Source organism: Chanodichthys erythropterus, chromosome 12, assembly GCF_024489055.1.
Source record: "Chanodichthys erythropterus isolate Z2021 chromosome 12, ASM2448905v1, whole genome shotgun sequence".
Lineage (NCBI taxonomy): Eukaryota > Metazoa > Chordata > Actinopteri > Cypriniformes > Xenocyprididae > Chanodichthys > Chanodichthys erythropterus.
Window position 1 is genome coordinate 52,647,013 of NC_090232.1, and position 23,467 is coordinate 52,670,479.

Sequence of the window (23,467 nt, forward strand, 5' to 3'; positions counted from 1 at the left end):
CTGTATGTTATGTGCATATGTGAATTGCATTTGTGTATATATGTGTAAATATGAATTACCTTTGTGCATATGTTTAATTATTTTAGCATGCATTTGTGCGTATGTATCATTATTTTAGCAAGAGTTTCAGGATTTCAATGTGAATTTACAAATTTGTTTTGTTTTTCAGACTAGACTGAGTGATGAAGGATGGATAGTAGCTAACAAGTCAGCCAGGCACCTACAAGGAAGTGGTTTGGACTTCGGTAAAGTTGGTTTTATATTCGCACATTCGGACATCAGTATTCAATAGTCTTGTTAATCACACTACATTGGACATTCAGTGGACATTCACAAGTAAATATGCCATTAAAACAATACTTGCCTATTTTGATCGACTGTGAAAAATGTTGTAAGTTGACAATCGTTGGTTGTCAATATCATGTCGCTGCTTAAAATTCGCAAACATGAATTTATTGCACATTTATTGGAAAGTCTGAATTTATCAGAAGTCCGAATGTGCGAATATAAAACCGACTTTACTGAAGTGTGGTTTGGCCACCAGCACACCTCCCACTTCCATCTCTATCATAAAATTGTGAACAAACACAATAAAAAACACAAAGTATTCCACTGATGTGTTAAAATGTAGGTGGTTTTCTGTCAAATGAGACAATTTTTATCCATTTACTCTAACATATATGAGTAGGGCACTCTTTTTAATTCAGGTATGCCCATTTTTTTCAGTACAAGTACACATGGAGGCGCCAGTGCCATCTTTCAGTTAAATCTCAATAATTTTTGTTCAGAAGGAGATATCAAGAAGATTATTTTTTCCCCTGTTTACTGCTACCCAGTGGAATAAAAAATAAACTTGGGTAAAGTTGGTTTTATATTCGCACATTCGGACTTCTGATAAATTCAGACTTTCCAATAAATGTGCAATAAATTAATGTTTGCGAATTTTAAGCAGCGACATGATATTGACAACCAACGATTGTCAACTTACAACATTTTTCACAGTCGATCAAAATAGGCAAGTATTGTTTTAATGGCATATTTACTTGTGAATGTCCACTGAATGTCCAATGTAGTGTGATTAACAAGGCTATTGAATACGGATGTCCGAATGTGCGAATATAAAACCAACTTTACCCAAGTTAAAAATAAAGGGACATAGACCAAACAGATCATAAATTACAGACTCTTAAATCAAATCTTGATTTGAAAAATAAATAAAAATGATTTTTTTTCATTTGTGTATCATTAAATTGTGAATAAATACAATAAAATAAATGCAATATTCCACCACTGTGTTAAAACTATGAGAGTTTTCTTTAAAATGAGACCATTTTTATCCTCTTAGTCCAACGTATATGAGCAGGGTACTCTTTTTAATTCAGGTATGCCCAATTCTTTCAGAAACTGGAGACCGTATAAGTTCACATGGAGGCGCCAACACCTCCTTTCAGTTTAATCTCAATAACTTTTGTTCAGAAGGAGATATCAAGAAGATTATTTTTTCCCCTATTTTCTGCCACCTAGTGGAATCAAAAGAAACTTTCTGCAGGTTTATAGACGAAACGGATCCTGAATTACAGACTCTCAAATAAAAACTTTATTGAAAAATAAATAAAAATCCGATTTTTTATTTGTATTTATCATAAAATTGTGAATAGATACAATAAAATATATGCAATATTCCACTTCTGTGTTAAAATTTAGAGGGTGTTCTGTAAAATGAAATTTTTATCCTTTTACTTCAATTTTTATGGGTAAGGTGCTCTTTTTGATTCAGGTATGTCCAATTCTTTCAGAAATCAAAAATGGAGACGGTAAAGGTATGCTTGGTGACACTAATACCTCCTTTCGGTAAAATCTTTATAACTTTTGTTTAGAAGAAGATATCAAGTAGATTCTTTTTTCCCCTGTTTACTGTTAACTAGTGTAATGAAAAGAAACTTTCTGCAGGTTCATAGACCAAACAGATCTTACACTACAGACTCTCAAATTTAAACGTAATTGAAAAATTAATAAAAATCCGACTTTTTATTTGTGTTTATCATAAAATTGTGAATGCATACTAAAAGATTTAAGTAATATTCCACTACTTTTTTAAAATATAGAGGGTGTTCTGTAAAATGAGACCATTTTTATCATTGTACTCCAATTTATGTGGGTAAGGCACTCTTTTTAATTCGGGTATGTCCAATTCTTTCAGAATTCAAAAATAGAGACAGTAAAGGAACGCTTCGAGGTACCAATACCTCCTTTCAGTAAAATCTCAATAACTTTAGTTTAGAAAGAGATATCAAGAAGATTCTTTTTTCCCCTGTTTACTGCCACCTAGTGGAATAAAAAGAAGCTTTCTGCAGGTTCGTAGACTAAACCTATCCTAAATTACACATTTTTAATAAAAATAATAATAAAAAATTATATAAAAATTTGACTTTTTATCTGTGTTTATCATAAAATTATGAATAAATACAATATAATATATACAATATTCCACTACTGTGTTAAAATATAGAGGGTTTTCTGTAAAATGAGACCATTTTAATTAATTTACTGCAATGTATGTGGCTAGGGTGCTCTTTTAAATTCAGATATGCCTAATCCTCTAAAAAAAAAAAAAAAAAATGCTGCAGAGCTGAAGGGGTTAAAAATGACATTTTTAAGAATGACACATTCTGAAAATTTGAACAATATATATATATATATATATATATATATATATATATATATATATATATATATATATATATATATATACACATATAGTTCAAATTTTCAGAGATTTGAAAGGTGACTCTGTTCAGACAAGCCACCACCTGTCTAGTAAGGTGTCAGAACTTCAACTCAGAATGCCTTACCTACAGTGAGTCACATTTGTGTTTGTCTAAGGATAAAACATAATTTTATATTAACATGAATTCATCTCGGTCTTGCTTTCAAGTGCCAGTCCCTCTAGATATCAGCACTGCATCAACTTCCCTGTGGCTTTCTCCTGGTTTCATTTAGGTCCTGTATCCAGGCACCAGACATTTCACCCCAGCATCCAAGAATGCTATGACTGTTACACATGGCTCTGTGGTTGGAGCAATTTTTTGCCTTATAATGTGAATGTCTGGAAAACACTTGATCAAGGGACAGATAAACAATGTTTTTTCTTTTTCTTTTTCTCATTATCTGGAATGGCCATTTATGTTGCATCCCCTTCCTGCAGTGTCCTTCTGTGTTTAGATTCCACCCTAGAAACAAAAGTGAAAGAAGAAGACAGAGAAGTGATTCTGTTCTGAGGCTTTAAACATGTTAACACTGGATATTTAAACAGCTGCATATTCTTTGGTAAGTTCAAAACTTTTTCTTCGTGTAAACATAGTCATATAAAAATTGGGAATTCAAACATTGATTATTATATTTTGACAGTTAATAGCTCTGATCAAAATTACAAACAAAACAAACAAAAAAAACTAAACAACTAAAGTGAAACTTGGATATTTACTCAAAAATCCCAGTAAAATTTACAGTAAAAAACCGGCAGCTGTGGTTTCCAGAACTTTACCGTAAAAAATACAGAAGCAACGTAAAAATTTTTTGTTAAATTTACGGTAAAATAACGTATTTCATTAACTGATATAATGTTAATTTACCAACCTAATGAAGTACTAATATCTGTTTTGTACCTTTATAATACACTGACAGTCACCAAACACAGTGGTGATAAGAGTCACATGATGAATCAAATTTCATCACAAGCAGCTTTTCCACAAGCTGAGGAGGACAACCCTAATATATAGAAGGAGCACACAGTGTCATTCACACACACACTAAACACCATCATGGTAACATGCATGAAATTTTAAAAATGCAATAAACATTAATTTAACAACATTAGATGTAACATAAAACCCTAATGTACATAACTGATTAGAAAAAAAATGAGAAAAACTAAGAAGAAACAGAGTTATTTCAATGAAAATATATAAAATGTGAAGTGTCACGCAGGGAATTGTGGGAATGTCAATTTACGGTTTTTCACTGTAAATTTTACAATGAATTGTTATTTTTCACTTCCAAAAACTGTGAATTTAATGGTATTTTACCATAAAATTACATTAAATGTACCGTTAGATCTATTACAGTTATTCACCGTATATAGTACAGAAACTTTCTGTAAACCAATTGACAGTTTTTCACCGCAGCATTTTTACAGTTTTTACTGTTAAAATCACGGTCATTTTTTACAGTGCAGATCTCAGATTTCATCGGATCTTTGTTATATATAACATTATAAAAATAATTAGGAAAAACATAATGTGCAATTGTTTTATATACAAATATTTCTAGATCCTGTGACATCAAGTTAAACTGTATTGAGTTTAACTTGAATTGCACTGAACTTTAGCTTGAGCTTTCTTAATGTTGAAAAATAGTTCTGAATAGTTCCAGATTACAGTTCATTGTAACCCCAAAGGCAACGTCTTCATGAATTTAGAGTGGATTAACACTTACTTTTGTATTATGCTACAAAGAACATTTTTATATTATACTTTTTTTTTCACAACTCAGTCTACCTAATTTATTTGTAGGATTTTACATAAAAAGGTAATACATACTCATAACTGAATATTGAAAATAAATATATATATAAATAAATATCTGCACAAACATTTTGTGTGTGTATTTTATTGTGACTGAGTGTCAGTTCCTCTTTGCAGATGGTGTGGTTTAGGCATGTGACAGTGTCTGTCTAAGTGGAAATACACAATTGAGGTCTAACCCACGTAAAAGGGGACATTCTTGTGACTTTGCGCAAAGTTCCCTAAAAGTTCTGAACATTCTGAACCTTTGTTTCTAAAACGTCCTCTTTTGGAAATGAAAGTGCTGCAGTTCAAGTTTCCTTATAATACTTTAAGGGGACATTCAATTTTGGTCAGTTTATGGTCACATGTTACAAAGAGGACATTTGGGAAGTTAACAGAATGTCCTATAGTAATAGTCCCCTAAACATTCCCAGAACATCCTGAATGTTCCCTGAAGGTCCACCAAATGACTTCCCCAAACCTTAAAAGAACTCCACATCGTGACCATCTCTAAACATTCTGGGAACATTACCAGGTGACGTCCTTGACACCATGCTCTTTTCAAGAAGTCATAAAGGATTCCAGAAAGAAAACTGTACAGAATTCCTATCATATTTTGGAACCATTCCTATAAGATTTTAGACAAAAATATCATAATTTCTATACAAAGATTTGGTTCTTATTCTGCTAATTTTCTTTGCAGCATCTTTTTTTCTGAGACAAAGAAAAATATCATAATTTATATTCCTTTAATATTCATTATCTAATTTTTAACTATCACATCTGATATAACTCATGATCTCATTAGTAGAGACTGGATGTGTCAGATATAGAGAGACGTAGAAGATGTTCAGGGCTGGTGCTCCTCCAGGACAGGTTAGAGAAGCACTGCTCTAGATCTCAGCAATCACATTTATTTCAAACCAGTATTACTTTATTTCTTCCATACAAAACTTCTTAATGAGAATTAACAGAGGTTTAGATGTTGATGTTTAATTGAAAATTATAAAGTTTGAAGTCGCTGTTGAGGTGAGCATTTGCTTTAATGGGCTCTTAATTCTTGACTTTTTCAGATTTTTTTTTTTGATTTTTTTTTTTTTTTTGCTGGTTTAACCGTGTTTCTAAAACTTGCTTGTTACTGCAAAAATTGTGAGAGAAATTCTGATCAGATAAATGTGTTTGTTTTAATTGGTGATTCAATCATCCTGGAGTGTCCTTATTCATTGATACTAAGTCTAAGTCTAAGTCTAAACTCAGAGTGTTAACTGTTAGTTTGGCATTATTTGTCTCTGTTGTTATGATAGTCAAATGTTTTGATTTTAAAATTCATTATACAGAGTTTTTAGCAGTGTCTTTTAAATGTCATGAATTACAGACCTCATGAATCAGCGTATGAACCTCAACAATTGTGACAACAAAAAACTTTTTTTTGTGTGATGCTCAGAGTTAAAGGGTTAGTTCACCCAAAAATGAAAATTCTGTCATTTATTACTCACCCTCATGTCGTTCCACACCTGTAAGACCTTCATTCATCTTCGGAAAAAACAAATTAAGATATTTTGGTTGAAATCCGATGGCTCCGTGAGGCCTTCATAGCCAGCAATGACATTTCCTCTCTCAAGATCCATTAATGTACTAAAAACATATTTAAATCAGTTCATGTGAGTACAGTGGTTTAATATTAATATTCTAAAGCAACGAGAATATTTTTGGTGCGCCAAAAAAAACAAAATAACGACTTATTTAGTGATAGCTGATTTCAAAACACTGCTTCAGGAAGCATCGGATCATAAATGAATGGCTATCTGTGGTAAATAAATCAATGTGTGGGAAACACTGGTATTAGTAAATATTGAATTTAACAACAACACAAATTAATAAATGTTGTAGCAGTGCAGTTCATTTCATGTTAATTAATAAACATTATTGTAATGTGTTACTGACAGGCAGGTAGGAAATTCTATAATTGCATTCGGACTGAATGCAATGATTGGGTGACCATTTTTTTGGTCTTGAGACTTCCACAGAAGATATATGTACATTTATTAATATTTAGACTGCTTATATTATTAAATTGCCATCAGGATGTGAAGAGAGTTTCAACCACTATAACAACAAGTAAATTGCCTCCTCTACCTTTAAAGGTATAGTTTACCCAAAAATGAAAATTATGTAATAAGCAGTTGCTGGTCCCCCATTGACTTCCATAATATTTTTCACTATACTATGGAAGTCAATGGGCATTTTTGGGTGTACTATCCCTTGAAGTAAAATAAAATTTGTTTATAAAAGCCAAAATCAAGAAAGTGGACAAGGAACCCTAAAGATCCCCAAACTAAAGAACAATTTTTCTACTACAGAAACAAAGGTTTCTTCAGAAGAATGTGTGTCAGTCACATCCCACTCTTTATTTTCTCATTCATGCATGTTTTTTCATCACTCTTACATGTATATAACATTAGTAGTACTATGCTATGTGGATAAATTTACATATAGTAGATTATATAGACACTTTATACAGTGGTAACTATATAAAAGGTAATTAGATTGCATTGTCATCCAGATTAAGACTGTACTAACGTTGTAGCTTTATACTTTGTTGTATATTGTATAATTGTACTACAGAATTTAACACTGTGTTTCCACATAAAAGGTCTGAAATCAGTTTCTCCATGCTCTTTTGGCAAATTAGAGTAGGAGAACACTGAAATGAGTCTCCCAAATGAGAGAGAAGTTGAAGACACTGCCTCTGAAATGAGTTCTCCATCTCCTGGATCAAGCTGTGTGTCTAAGAGGAGTGATCAATCCAAGAAGAAAGATCCCCCTGAATTCAGCCATGCGACAGTGACCTCTGACCCCAGGTTAGACACTGGCCATTTTAGCACTGACAGATGCTTTTATACAAATTGATTTACAGTTCAGTGTGTGAGTGGTGTTACCATCACAGAGAAGCACAAAATAACTTTCCTGATCTTTCACTATCATTGCTCCTCACTGGTGGAATGTTCTTCCCAGCATTCACAAATGGATGAGTTGCTTGCAGTTTTCAAGAAATGTCTAAAGACTTCTCTGTGAGCACTTGGCTAAATCCTGTTAAACAACAATCTCTCTCTTTCTAGTAATGTATAATTTAAAAACAAAAAATGTTTTTTTCTATTCTTTCACATTTTTCTAACCTTCATCTCTTTTCTAGCATGTCAGTTTTTGGAACTTTGTATTGCAACAATTCTTATGTTACTGTCTCCACTAGATGAAGTGTTTATCATATTCCTTATTTGTAAATGGTTTTGTATGAAAAACATCTGCTAAATTTATAAATAAGTGTAAATGTTTGGTGAATTCAAGTTATAATATAGCTAGTTCTCTATTTTTTTTTTTTTTTTTTTTTTGTGTGTGTGTGTCTGTGTGTGTGTGTGTGTGTGTGTGTGTGTGTGCTTTTGTTTATATTACATTGTGGGGACCAAATGTCCCCATGATGTAATATAAACCTGAGTTCACCTACATCGTGGGGACCAGCCAGCGGTCCCCACAATGTAAATGGGTTTATAAATCATATAGAATGAGTTTTTGTGAAAAAGTAAAAGTTTGCACAGTTTCCTGTGAGGGTTAGGTTTAGGGGTAGGGGCAGGGTAGGGGGATAGAATGTACAGTTTGTTCAGTGTAAAATGCATTGAAGTCTATGGAAAGTCCCCACAATTCACAAAAACAAACATGTGTGTGTGTGTGTGTGTGTGTGTGTCTGTGTCTGTGTGTTGTTAGTATGAGCAGAAGAGTGAGACAGAGATCAGAGTCTCCAGAACCCAGCGGTGTGTCTCTGAAGAGTAACAGATCAATGAAGCAACCTGTTACATTCAGTGATGGACCAGAAACCTCTGAACCTCAGTTAGTATAAACAGTTGTTTGCTAATGTACTGTAGTGCATGTCAGATAATGAGTTATCTCGTCTTTTATGTGAAAACGCTTCCCCACCACTGACAAGGTTTTACCGTTTTTTTATGTTTTCACTGTAATATTCTATGGAGCGCTATCACACATTTTCTAAATTAATACAGTATCTCCAAATCAAAACATAGACAAATAAGATGCAGAAACGAGCGATCTCATATGTAAACAGATGCATACGAAAAATAATGCAATCATTTACAATAAACACAATTTTAAATTGTGCAACAGGTCTGTGAAAGCATTGGGGATGTTTATAGAATTGAGCTACTCCTTCTGTGTTTTGATCATTGTACCAAATTCAATCCAAACTTAGTCTTTGACAAAAACACAATTTTATTAGCTTTTTGCTTAAAATGTTTTTTTATTTTTTATTTTTATGAAACAACATTCAAGTGTTGATAAAAAAAAATGCATTAAAACTAGATGTTTTTTTTGTTTTGTTTTGTTTTTTTAAAGCAGAGGTTCTGTTCTTTCTTTTGGTATATTGGAAATTCAGATTTTCATTAAACAAAATATTCTGGGGGCCATTACATTTTTGTGAAAAAATGGTCAGGGAAAGAGTTAAAATGATTTAAGAAACTCAATGTAATACCATTTAATATATCCCTGATATTTCTGATGGTCATAATAATCACTGCCATTGTCATTTTTGCTGCTCTTTTATTTTTTCAGCAGGAAAGAGGTACATGAACTGATCAGATCTATGCCGTCATCTACATCACACTATCAGTCTCACATCAGGCAGAACAAAACTGAAGCAGTCCTGCCAGTACACACACTGGAGACTGAAGAACTGCAGAGAGTCAAAGACCAGCACAAAACCAGCATGAAGAACAAGTATGAGAGATTATTTGAGGGAAACAAATTCCAAGAGAATGAAACCCTCCTGAACAGGATCTACACACAGCTCTACATCATAGAGGGAGAGAGAGAAGGAGTGAATGAAGAACATGAGGTTTTACAGATGGAGAAATCAGCCAGAACACAACACTCACAAGACACTCCAATCGACTGCAATGACATCTTTAAAGCCTCACCTGAACCAGGATGTGAGGAGAAAGACCAAATCAAGACTGTTCTTACTAAAGGCATCGCTGGAATCGGAAAAACCGTCTCTGTGCAGAAGTTCATTCTGGACTGGGTTGAGGGAAAAGCCAATCAGGATGTAGATTTCATGTTTGTGCTTTCATTTCGAGAGCTGAACTTGATCCGAGATCATCAGTACAGTCTTCACAGACTTCTGTTGGACTTTCATCCTGAACTTCATGATATGGAATCAAAGATTTATGAGGAGTGTAAAGTTGTGTTCATCTTTGATGGTCTGGATGAAAGCAGAATGACACTGATGTTTTCAGACACTCAGAAAGTTTCTGATGTGACTGAGACTTCATCAGTGGGTGTGTTGATGTCAAACCTCATGAAAGGAGAGCTGCTTCCCTCTGCTCTCATCTGGATCACCTCCAGACCAGCAGCAGCCAATCAGATCCCCTCTGAATACATCAACCGTCTGACAGAAATTCAGGGATTCACTGAGCCTCAGAAGGAGGAATATTTCAGGAAGAGAATCAGTGACGAGCATCAAGCCAGCAGAATCATCTCACGCATCAGAAGAGCCAGAAGCCTCCACATCATGTGCTACATACCCGTCTTCTGCTGGATCTCATCCACTGTGCTTCAGAAGCTCCTGAAAGAAGATCTGAGTGCAGAAATCCCTCAAACTCTGACTGAAATGTACATCCACTTCCTGCTGATTCAGATCAACATGAGGAATCAGAAGTATGAAGAGGGAGATCCAGAGAAACTCCTGCAGTCCAACAGAGAAGTGATTGTGAAACTTGCTGAAGTGGCTTTCAAACAGCTGATGAAGGGCAATGTGATGTTATATGAGGAGGACCTGAGAGAGAGTGGCATAGACGTCACTGACGCCTCAGTGTATTCTGGGATTTGCACTGAGATCTTTAAGGAGGAATCTGTGATTCATCAGAGGAAAGTTTACAGCTTCATTCATCTGAGCGTTCAGGAGTTTCTTGCTGCTTTCTATGTGTTTTACTATTATGTAACAAAAAATGTTGACAGATTGCAGTTTTGTGATGTGATGCATAATCTGCATAGAGATGCAACAGATAAAGCTCTTAAGAGTGAGAACGGACACCTGGATCTGTTCCTGCGGTTCCTGCTGGGCATCTCACTGGAGTCCAATCAGAGACTCTTACAGGATCTTCTGACACACACAGAGAACAGCTCAGAGAGCATCAGAGAAACCACACAGTACATTAAAGAGAAGATCAAAGATGGACATGGACTCTCCACTGAAAGATCCATCAATCTGTTCCTCTGTCTGCTGGAAGTGAAAGATCAAACTCTGTCCAGAGAGATTCAGGAGTTTGTGAAATCAGACAAACACTTAGAGAAGAAACTCTCTCCTGCCCACTGCTCAACAATCGCCTACATGCTTCAGATGTCAGAGGAGCCGCTGGATGCGCTGGACCTAAAGAAATACAACACATCAGATGAGGGGAGAAGAAGACTGATACCAGCTGTGATCAACTGCACAAAAGCCCTGTGAGTGTTTACATTTTGAATATTTACAATAAACAAATAAATTTCTCTGTAGTAACGCTAACTTGTTCAACTACATATTTCTCCCATAGTCTTGCTGGCTGTAATCTCACTGCTCAGGATTGTGAAATTGTGTCATCAGCTTTTCAATCCTCAAACTGTGTCCTGAGAGAGCTAGACCTGAGTAACAATGACCTGCAGGATTCTGGAGTGAAGCTGCTCTCTAATGGACTGAAGAGTCCAAACTGTCAGCTGGAGATACTGAGGTGTGTAGTAGTATTTTTTTTTTTTATATATATATGTCTTATCTCTGGATTCCTGATCAAGGTGTTTATTAATCCCTGACTTTTATCTGTTGGAGTCCAGATACAGATGTTAGGGTTGGCTACCCCAGTTTTGAAGATTACATTCATTTTCTCTTTATAAACTTGGATGTTAAAGGGATAGTTCACCCAAAAATGAAAATCCTGTCATTTACTGACCCTCATGTTGTTCCAAACCTGTATACATTTCTTTGTTCTGTTGTACACAAAGGAAGATTTTTGTAAGAATGTAACCAAGCAGATCTGTTTTATAAGAATAGCAGAAAAAAATAGTAAGCACTTTAATTTTTATTCAGGTGCCAAAATACAGTCAGTAACAACAGAGACTCTGGAAAACTACATGAAAACAATGCCAGCAAGAATGCAACCATTTATCAAGGCCAAAGGAAGCCACACAAAATATTTAGTTTATGTATATACGTGTGTGTGTGTGTGTGTGTGTGTGTGTGTGTGTGTGTCCATCTACAGGTTGTCAGGCTGTATGGTGACAGAGGAAGGCTGTGGTTATGTGTCTTCAGCTCTGAGTTCAAACCCCTCACACCTGAGAGAGATGGATCTGAGCTACAATCACCCAGGACAATCAGGAGTCCAGCTGCTCCACGACAAACTGAAGGATCCAAACTGCTCACTGCAGATACTCAAGTATGTGGGGTAATTGTGATGTCTGTATGTGATTTGGGTCATATTGGACTAATCTTTTGTTAAGAAATTGTTTTTGTGTATATTATTAATGCTATGTTAATACATTAACACATTTGAGTTATTTTTAATTTGTTTAATGTGTTAAAAAAAATTTAACTCAATGACTGCAGCATAACTTTTTCTCAGTCATACTTTGGCTACCGTTACATTATATGATCAGGCTCTTATTCATTCAGATGCTTTTAAATCATTCAAGCACCACAAGACAAAAGAGAAGGCGCTATTTGTGATTTTTCTGTCTATGTGACACATGGCTCACAGAAAGATGCGTGCCAGTATCTTGCACACAGACAGAGCACCAGAATAAAATTATGTATTGTTTTGCTAATATGAAGTACTGGAAATTCAGAATATTTTCTGAAGCAGTTCTGATGAACCATTATGCTGCATTCACACGGGGCGTTGGCATCAACGCTTGATGGAGGGAGTGTCTGAAGCTTGAGCTAACGCGACCGTTATAGTCATAACAGCCAATCACATTACTTTCCGGTGTTGCATGAACGCAATTGGCTAGCATCTGTGATCAGATTGGCTGACCCCTGCGTTGGTGCTTGAAAAGTTGAGAAATCTTCAACTTCTGCTGTGAACAACGAAGTGAAGCGACGCCACGGAACCCACAATTCAGTTCGGCAACGCATGGCGTCACCCATTCGAATTAAATGAGAAGCGTTAATGCCGAGGCCCCATGTGAATGCAGCATAATGGTTCTTAGGGTGCTTTCACAAGTATGGAAACCTAGGAGGCCATTCATTATTATTTTTTATTTTTTGTTTTCTCATGATCACAACTAGGTTTTTTAATGTTCAGATCACGAGAAAACAACTTATGTCGAGATAATGAGAAATAAAACTTTATCATAAAAGCTATTAAAGTGTCATAACTGCACTATAGTCAACAGACGAGCAGAGAGAGCTGAATGTGTAGGCTAGATAGTGCTATACATTTTGTGATTTATAATTAACTTTAATTGTAAGTGTATTGTTACTTATAGACTATCAACCACAAAACATACAGAAACACATGACTGCCACAGCATATATTGTATGAGTATGAGCTTTATATTAATGAGGCTATTTTACTGATCTTGTACAAACAAAGAAAATGTGTTAACCTGAAGTGATGGCTCTGAAGACTTTAAACTTTATAATCTTTTTATTGACCACAGACACTGTAGCCTAATGCTGTCTGTCATTAGCTCTTTCCCCGTTATTGACGAGTTATCTCATCGCTTCCCTGACAAAGACAAGATTTAATGGCTTTCCATATTTTCACTATTACACATCTCCTGAACAAGTACAGACTCTCCAGATCAAAGCACAGGTGAAGATGTAGAAACGAGTGATTTTCACATGTAAGCAGATGCATATGAAAAATAATGCAATAATAAGCAATAAACAGCATATACAGTGGGTACGGAAAGTATTCAGACCCCCTTAAATTTTTCACTCTTTGTTATATTGCAGCCATTTGCTAAAATCATTTAAGTTCATTTTTTTCCTCATTAACCCATTTGTGCCCAAATTTTTCTGAATGGTTTCATGCATATAGTCCTGTTAATAGTGTCCTATGTGAACATGTTCTGCATTTATTTTTCCCAGGTTTTTGTTTTTTTTTTCTTAAAAAACGTGTTTGAATGTGCGGCAACTATAGTTGCCGGTGGGCAAATATGTTGTATGCACCCCTCAATGTAAAATTTGAATAGGAGGATAACATTTATGCATCTAACTCAAAATAACTGCTTTCAACAGATCAACAGATCAATCAAAGTCGAAGAACATTCAATGTGAACACAAAAAAGTTGCATCTAGCTTATAATTTCTTGAATATGAAAACACAACAAACAACAAATCCATTAGTCTTAAAGTGGTGGAACATAGTGCCGAACAAAGTCCAGCCATTAAGTTGCTCTAACAGAGCATTGTGAATCAAAAAAGTTAAATTACATCATTAATTTGAAAAAAATACATCTATATGTGACCCTGGACCACAAAGCCAGTCAGAAGTCGCATGGGTATATTGGTAGCTATAGCAAACAATACATTGTTTGGGTCAAAATTATTATTATTTTTTTTTCTTTTATGGCAAAAATCATTAGGATATAAAGTAAAGATCATGTTCTGTGAAGATATTTTGTAAATTTTCTACTGTAAATATATAAAAAATTATTTTTGTGAATGGATATACATTGCTAAGGGCTTAATTTGGACAACTTTAAGGCAATTATCTCAATATTTCAATTTTTTTGCACCTTCAGATTACAGATTTTCAAATAGTTGAGTCTCGGCCAAATGTCCTATCCTAACAAACCATACATCAATGGAAAGCTTATATATATTCACCTTTCAGATGATGTATAAATCTTAATTTCAAAGAATTGACCCTTATGAACGGTTTTGTAGTCCAGGGTCACATATAACAAACAAACAAAAAATTAATTAATTAAAAAATTAATTAATTAACAAATAACAATATATAATATATAACAATATAAAATATTATGAAAGCAAAAAGCACTAAACAAGACCAATAACCTTGATTTATTAACCCATTAAACACAGTATACCCCATTTCCCCATTATATATGTACTTACAAGTCATTTACTATAGTTGCCGCTTGGACTTTTGACTAAGTATACAAAAAACTATAGATCTCTTGTAAGATTTGTTTTGTTTGGATGATTCTAGAGACCCTCATGATTACGTAGATATATATATGTCAACAAAAAATTTCTAATGTTAACATGAAAATTACTTTTCTTTGGGAGGGTTTGCCTTCACTATGCTTCCTGGAAGTAGGGGTAGGAAGTTGACAGCCTCATCCCAGATAGCAACTTTGTGTCGGCCCAAATCCGGCCCACATCTGGCACATGCGGAATGATGATCTGGCCCACATGTGGCAGGAATGATGGCACTTGGGTGGACCGCTCCTGTTTGCCAGATCTGGACCACAAGCAGGCCATAGAAATGCCAAATGTCAGCCAAGAGCAAAGAACTGGACCTTATCTGATCCACAAAATATTTATATATTATTAATAGAGTCATCTCAGCATTAACAATCCTGTTATCAAGCAGAATCACTGAAGGAAAGAAGGAAACAGAAAAAAAGAGATGAGCAGAAACACAAGAACTACAACTGACTTCAGCCACAGCCTTAGAGGAAATCAACTAAAGATAAAAGACATGAAATCTCTGAAGATCTGATTAAACAACTCCACAAACAGCATTACCAGCTTCACTTATTACTAACCAGACTGACTTTATTTCTGTCACATGTCTACAGAAGTTCCTGCTGAGAATTAACAGAAGTTTAACTCTCATGTTGGTTTCATTTCAGGTTACCATGATGGTGATTGATGTTTCCATTAGTTGGCCTCTTAACTTTTAACATATATATTTGTTTTCTTTGGCTACTGTGGTAGTGTTTCTGTCAAACACAAAACTGAAGCATGATCATGTGATCATTGTTAACTATTGATGATTTTGTAATCATCATATAGCCTGTGAACAACACTGTGTCCAACAATTAGCTATCAAATAGCCTGCTTCACTGAAGTAATAATAATCGAATATAAATGTTACTGCAAAATGAAATCCAGATGTTTTGCAGAAATCACTTAGAAGATGAAAATAAATAAAAACACAAGAAGGAAAACTATGTTGACAAACACAGATATCAGTAATCAGCATATGAATCTCAATGATGGTGACAATAAACAAAATATTTAGACAATCATATTAGCTGCATAATGCTCTGATGCATTCTGGGAGTTTTGTACTATAGTACCCAGCATGCATTGCGGCTACATGATGCTTTTGATTGTCACCATAGTTGAGATTCATGTGCTGATTCTTGATGTCTTAGTGTGTCATCTCAAAGTACGTTTTAAAAAAAAAAAAAAAAAAAAAAAAAAAAAATATATATATATATATATAAAAAAAAAAAAAAAATATATATATATATATATATTTATATATTTATATTATTTCTGCAATACAGCTCAAGCTCATGTCACAGAAACACAGGGTTTGTAATGTTAGTGTATTAATGCCGCAAAAGATTTTTTTTTCATCTAAACAACATCATTGATTAGTTAAATCACCAACGGCTAACAGCCAACACCTGATCTCATTTCAATTTTTATTGCTGCTGCTAATGTGTTTGGTAAACACACTATCACAGCAGTCAGAAAAGACAGTTATATATGTATAAAGTTAAGAGGCCAACTAATGGAAATATCAATCACCATCATGGTAACCTCAAATGTAACAAACGAGTTAAACCTGTTAATTCTCAATAAGAGCTTCTGTAGACGTGTGACAGAAATAAAGTCAGTCTGGTTAGTAATAAGTGAAGCTGGTAATGCTGTTTGTGGAGTTGTTTAATCAGATCTTCAGAGATTTAATGTCTTTTATCTTTAGTTGATTTCCTCTAAGGCTGTGACTGAAGTCAGTTGTAGTTCTTGTGTTTCTGCTCATCTCTTTTTTTCTTCTTTCCCTCAGTGATTCTGCTTGAAAACAGGCTTGTTAATGTTGAAATGACTCTATAAATAATATATAAATATTTTGTGGATCAGATAAGGTCCAGTTCTTTGCTCTTGGCTGACATTTGGCATTTTTGTGGCCTGCTTGTGGTCCAGATCTGGCAAACAGGAGCGGTCCGCCCAAGTGCCATCATTCCTGCCACATGTGGGCCAGATCATCATTCCGCATGTGCCAGATGTGGGCCGGATTTGGGCCGACACAGTGTTGCTATCTGGGATGAGTCTTTTTGGGAAAGATGCAACAAGTTTTTCACACCTGGATTTGGGGCTCCTCTGCCATTCCTCCTTGCAGATCCTCTCCAGTTCTGTCAGGTTGGATGGTAAACGTTGGTGGACAGCCATTTTTAGGTCTCTCCAGAGATGCTCAATTGGGTTTAAGTCAGGGCTCTGGCTGGGCCATTCAAGAACAGTCACAGAGTTGTTGTGAAGCCACTCCTCCGTTATTTTAGCTGTGTGCTTAGGGTCATTGTCTTGTTGGAAGATAAACCTTCGGCCCAGTCTGAGGTCCTGAGCACTCTGGAGAAGGTTTTCGTCCAGGATATCCCTGTACTTGGCCGCGTTCATCTTTCCCTCGATTGCAACCAGTCGTCCTGTCCCTGCAGCTGAAAAACACCCCCACAGCATGATGCTGCCACCACCATGCTTCACTGTTGGGACTGTATTGGACAGGTGATGAGCAGTGCCTGGTTTTCTCCACACATACCGCTTAGAATTAAGGCCAAAAAGTTCTATCTTGGTCTCATCAGACCAGAGAATCTTATTTCTCACCATCTTGGAGTCCTTCAGGTGTTTTTTAGCAAACTCCATGCGGGCTTTCATGTGTCTTGCACTGAGGAGAGGCTTCCATCGGGCCACTCTGCCATAAAGCCCCGACTGGTGGAGGGCTGCAGTGATGGTTGACTTTCTACAACTTTCTCCCATCTCCCGACTGCATCTCTGGAGCTCAGCCACAGTGATCTTTGGGTTCTTCTTTACCTCTCTCACCAAGGCTCTTCTCCCCCGATAGCTCAGTTTGGCCGGACGGCCAGCTCTAGGAAGGGTTCTGGTCGTCCCAAACGTCTTCGATTTAAGGATTATGGAGGCCACTGTGCTCTTAGGAACCTTAAGTGCAGCAGAAATTTTTTTGTAACCTTGGCCAGATCTGTGCCTTGCCACAATTCTGTCTCTGAGCTCTTCAGGCAGTTCCTTTGACCTCTTGATTCTCATTTGCTCTGACATGCACTGTGAGCTGTAAGGTCTTATATAGACAGGTGTGTGGCTTTCCTAATCAAGTCCAATCAGTATAATCAAACACAGCTGGACTCAAATGAAGGTGTATAACCATCTCAAGGATGATCAGAAGAAATGGACAGCACCTGAGTTAAATATATGAGTGTCACAGCAAAGGGTCTGAATACTTAGGACCATGTGATATTTCAGTTTTTCTTTTTTAATAAATCTGCAAAAATGTCAACAATTCTGTGTTTTTCTGTCAATATGGGGTGCTGTGTGTACATTAATGAGGAAAAAAATTAACTTAAATGATTTTAGCAAATGGCTGCAATATAACAAAGAGTGAAAAATTTAAGGGGGTCTGAATACTTTCCGTACCCACTGTAAATGACAACTGCCTAATGTTATGAGTGAAATGTCGACATAGGAAGTGATAAAGGACTGTGGAGCTTTCGGGGTCTTGATGGAAGTGATCTGCATCTGTGCTCTGATCAAGCTTCTGAATCTGATCCAGATGTAGTCTTTTATTAGAAACACAATTTTCTCAGCTTTTCAAAGACTTTGATTGGATTTTTTTTGCCACTTCCTATCAAAATTTTGACATTTGGGCTTTAACATATAGTAAACCAACTTAGGTTCCGTGTTTCTTATGGTGGTTTCGTCTCGATTGGACCAATGGTTTCGAAGATATTCGCAAAAGTTTAACCCTCTACCGCATAGTGTTGCCATATGGCAACATACTCTTTGTGTTCATTTCCTTGCCACCGTCTCTTTAAGAGAACATTCTAGTTTTTTTTTTGGTAAGAGAAGACCTTAGTTTAGCCAATGATGTGCTTTGGTTAAGTCACATGACATGCAATTTTTTTTCTGTGACGCGATATCTGACAGACTGCCGTCTCTTGTCGGTAGTTGCTGAAAGCAAACTAAAACGTTAGTAACAAACAAGGACCCGCACATGTCACATTCACAAAAAAAAGTTAACATCATCTCAGGTAAGGTATGATGACATATTCACCACTCAAAGTTTTTATGAAATTAGTTTTTGGTAAATCGAGAAAATGTCTGTGTTGCCATATGGCAACACTGCACAATAATGGAATGACATTATTATAATAGGTTAGATAGCTAGCAAAAGTTAGCTGCAGTCTGTTAAGCTATAACAATAAAAACATTAATGCTAGTGATATAATGTTGATTAGTCGTATGTTAAGGACTGCCATGGCATTTGTATTATGGATTAAATCATATCAGAGATCTGCCATCACAGCCAGTGATACTGGTCCAGACCTACCACTGTCCTACCATTGAGTCTCAAAAAGGCAGGTGTAAGTGGATGTAAGTTTATTGTTAGGGTGAAGAGCACCAAATGTGATGTGTACATGTGCCTCCCCTCTGAAAAAAAAAATGCTTTTTGAAGTTTCATACAGAAAAAAGGTGAAGTTTCAAGGATTATGGGGGGTTCATGTTCATAACCTTCCTCTCATAAGATTGCATAATGTTGAATTTTCATGAACTGCAATGTTTTTGGTTTTATGTCAATGTTTTATGATACATGATGAACAGTATTAGATTTGTTTTTAACTGTCTACATTTGCAATTTAAATAATATTCATGAAAAATGTAATGAAATTTAAAGAATATAAAGCACTATTCAGCAAAAGAGAATGGAAAAGCACAAGATGTTGGAAAATAAGTATAAGGTATTGTTTATAATTACTGCTAAAGCTTATAATAGCACCAATTGATTCAATACAAACAACATTTCTGAGGAAAAATATTAACTATATACACTTACACTTATTCTAAGTTATTTCCACTATTGTACGTTGTTGCCATATGGCAACATATCATAAAGTACCTTAAAATAATATTTTTTTCCAAAAATTTTTTTACAGCACTTTAAGTTAAGCCATTCTAAGAAAAGAAAAAGAGTCAAATATTTTTTTTTATAGATTTATCATAATGCGTGCGGTAGAGGGTTAAGCGCTAAATCACAACGTAGCACAAACCATAAGGCAAAACCTACTATGTTTGGTACTGTTAAACTCGGCAAGGATTCAGGAGTCTAACGACATCTAAAACCCTTAAAAACATGTTTTTTTTCCCCGTTTTTTCACAATTACCACCTATGGTCCGATCTACACAAAATTTGGCGTGCTTCTTCCATTTTCTAAATGACCCTGTTATAGTGATCCAAAGGGTAAAGTTCAACTTTTTTTGATAATTATTGATCTAGAGAGTCCATAGAATGGTCCTACACTGGTTTTGGTCAGATCGGGCAAAAATCCTAGGACTAGTTCGCAAAAGTTGTTTTTTCATATATTTGCGAATAATTAATGAAGGATTTGATTGACAGCATTGGTTCTTGAGGCAAAGTTGTTAAGCATGAGGAGATCTATCAAATGGTATGCATATTGTGTGGATCTTTGAAACACCACGTGATTACTGAGGCGTAAAACTCATTAGCGCCAACTTGTGGCCAATTTCTTTCAAAATTCTTACAGACCTTTAGGGCCATGAGTCGAACATGCCCACCAAGTTTCGTTCCGATCGGCCTCTGATAACCTCTAATAGGTGCTCAAACTTCATTGGCCGATGGCGGCCATGTTTTTTGAGGTACGCCAATGTCCTCATACACTATCATGCCCCCTTGGACCAAGACACTGCATGCCTAATTTAGAGTCACGGTTGCATAGTTACAGCTATTTTCATGTTTTTACAAGTCATAGCGCCACCTAGTGGCCAATCGACGCTTTTCTTTTTTTTATCGTGACCAAAAATTTAGCCCGTACACAGTTTGGTGCAAATATCTCATTTCGTTCTTGAGTTATAGCCATTTTAGTAAAAGTGGCTCCGCCTTCATTGTACATTTTGGCGCCCCTTGGCGACCATGAATCAAAATTTCAACTTTTTTTGATAACTTTTGATATTCAGACTCAGATTCAGAGAACATTTCTGCACTGCTTTGGTTCCGATCGGGCAAAAAACCTAGGACTAGTTCGCAAAAGTAGGTTTTGGATAAAATTCAAAATGGTGGAAAAATGTTCATACCGGAAATGATATTGGATACATTTTGTTTGTTTTGAGCTAAGGATTACAGTAATATAAGACACTTGAGTCTGGGACAAATGGTTTAGGAGTTATGAGCCATTTCGCGCATTTGGTTGCTGTAGCGCCACATATTGGCCGATTGGGCTTATACTCTGTCAACCTCTCCTCGATTTCTGTCCTATCATCTGACAGAGTTTCAAGTCTCTAGCACTTACGGTTTGGTCTGCACGATTCGTTTTATGCCACGAGAAAAATAATAAAAAATCCTAACAAATACAATAGGGTTTCAGCACTTCGTTCTTGAACCAGCTTTCAGCTTTCAGCTTTCCTGTAGCTCAGTGGTTAGAGCATGGCACTAGCAATGCCAAGGTCATGGGTTCGATCCCAGGAATTGCACATACTCCGATACAAATATATAGTATAATGCAATGTAAGTCGCTTTGGATAAAAGCGTCTGCCAAATGCGTAAATGTCATGAACCCCTAATCATCTTTCTCCAAACGCTGCTGCTGTAGCTCTTTTTTACAAGAGTGAAATTATTTCATTGGATGTTAGTTATCAGTCCATTGTATATTGTTTTTGTCTCTGTATAGTTTGGACCATGGAGGACGTCTCAGGATCACACCAGGACTGAGAAAATGTAAGTCCGTCCTCTCTCTAACACACATGCACACAAACAAATGCACCTATGCATATTTAATGATGTTGTAGATGTTCTGATCTTTCTTTCTGTGCTCAGATGCCTGTGATCTCACACTGGATCCAAACACAGCACACACTCAACTCATCCTGTCTGAGGGGAACAGAAAGATCACACATGTGAAAGAGCATCAGCCGTATCCTGATCATAATCAAGACAGATTTGAGAACAATGAGCAGGTTCTGAGTCGAGAGAGTCTGACTGGACGCTGTTACTGGGAAGCTGAACGGAGTAAGAAGTGTCATGTAGCAGTGGCATATAAAGGAATAAAAAGGAAAGGAGGCAGTGACTGTCGGTTTGGACTCAATGACAAATCCTGGAATATTTACTGTTGTGATGATAATTACTCAGTCTGGCATGATAATAAGAGCACAAACATTCCCCCATCTTCATCTGCTTCTGACAGAGTAGGAGTGTATGTGGACGTGCCGGCCGGCACTCTGTCCTTCTACAGCGTCTCTGACACACACACACTCACACACTTACACACATTCATCACCACATTCACTGAACCCCTCTATGCTGGATTTTTGGTTTATCCTGATTCTTCAGTGTCTCTGTGTCAGATTTAACATCCTCCTGTGAGGAAACTCAGAGACCACAAGAGGTTATTGTGATTAATTCAAATTGTGATGTTTGTGCAATTGCAAGTTAAAATAAAAGCTTATTAGTCTTGCCATAGATGTAATTGATAAGATTAAATATATTGTTTTGCTAATATGAATGAATTACTGGAAATACAGAATATTTTGTGAGGCAGTTCTGATGCTTCTTAGGGTGCTTTCATAGTTTTTCCATTGCCTGGTCTGAACCTGTGTTCAATTGCTCCCCCCTCCACCCTGCCCCTGCTGGACTGTGTTCATTTTATTTTTTGGGGGGTCCACATCATCTAAAGTACCCCAAAACTCTCCATTCAGCAGGACAGCTAATTACTGTAAAATGGTTATATTATATATATTATTATAATATTATATATTATTATATTATTATAATATTATATATTCACATGAGCTAGATAAGCTGCAAAAGGGTCTTTTTTCTGAACATTTCATACTTTTTGAATTTTCAATCTTTTTGCTGTCCCAATTTTTATCAGCCCTACTCAGTTATCAGTTATGAAGGTCTGCAGGTCACTGGTATCATGTATTGTCTGTTATTATGTGTGTGAGTCAGTGTAGACTTCAGTGAGTCAAAGGTGATGATCTGTAGAAACTGGTTCTTCATTTGGTGTGATCTTATAAAAGGATCCACAGACTCACTTTCATCATTGCTGGATTGTCACAAACTGTTAATGTGTTTTCTCTCTGTTTAACTGATTATAGGTCACATCCCTTCTTAAAGGGATAGTTCACCCCAAAATTCTGTCATAATTTACTCCTAAATCCAAACCTGTATACATTTCTTTGTTCTCCTGAACACAAATGAAGATATTTTGAAGAATGTTTGTAACCAAGCAGATCTGGGGCACCATTGACTTCCATGGTATTGTGTTGTTGTTTTTTTTTTGTTTTTTTCTACTATTGTAGAAAATAAATATACAGGTTTGGATCAATTTGAGGATGAGTAAATGATATCAATTTTCATTTTTGGGCGAACTATCCCTTTAATGATTGATATAACTGTAATGACAAACTTTTGCTGCACTAAAATTGAATTTATGTTTTGTTGTCATTTTTATTCTGTCTTTGCAAAATGTCTGCTAGCTAAAAAACTGAGGAGTTTGTGTTTGTTTTTTGTTTTGTTGCCACTTTGACATTTTATATTTATCTGCACATCTTTTTGTAAACATTAAACAATGAGATGATGCAGTGATTTAGTGTGTGTTTAAAGCATGTGTCTGTGGACAGACGTCACACTCACACACTGTCT

General features: G+C 35.9%; 1 protein-coding gene across 1 annotated transcript; it reads left to right on the plus strand.

Moving 5' to 3' along the window:
* Nucleotides 1-2,938: 2,938 nt before the first annotated feature.
* Nucleotides 2,939-23,355, plus strand: LOC137031800 (protein NLRC3-like). The gene is made up of 8 exons (XM_067403071.1): nt 2,939-3,327; nt 7,258-7,426; nt 8,325-8,447; nt 9,183-11,072; nt 11,162-11,335; nt 11,861-12,034; nt 21,492-21,538; nt 21,638-23,355. The coding sequence occupies exons 2-8, from the start codon at nt 7,275-7,277 to the stop codon at nt 22,168-22,170; spliced, it is 3,093 nt and encodes a 1,030-aa protein (XP_067259172.1). The 5' UTR covers nt 2,939-3,327; nt 7,258-7,274; the 3' UTR covers nt 22,171-23,355.
* The last annotated feature ends 112 nt before the right edge of the window (nt 23,356-23,467 follow it).

What these genes read in the sequence shown, in the direction of transcription:
- LOC137031800 (XM_067403071.1), top strand. Translation starts at nt 7,275, where the DNA reads ATGAGTCTCCCAAATGAGAGAGAAGTTGAAGACACTGCCTCTGAAATG. An exon ending in ACAGTGACCTCTGACCCCAG is followed by an intron (nt 7,427 to 8,324) that starts GTTAGACACTGG and finishes GTGTGTTGTTAG; the next exon opens with TATGAGCAGAAGAGTGAGAC. An exon ending in CACACCAGGACTGAGAAAAT is followed by an intron (nt 21,539 to 21,637) that starts GTAAGTCCGTCC and finishes TTCTGTGCTCAG; the next exon opens with ATGCCTGTGATCTCACACTG.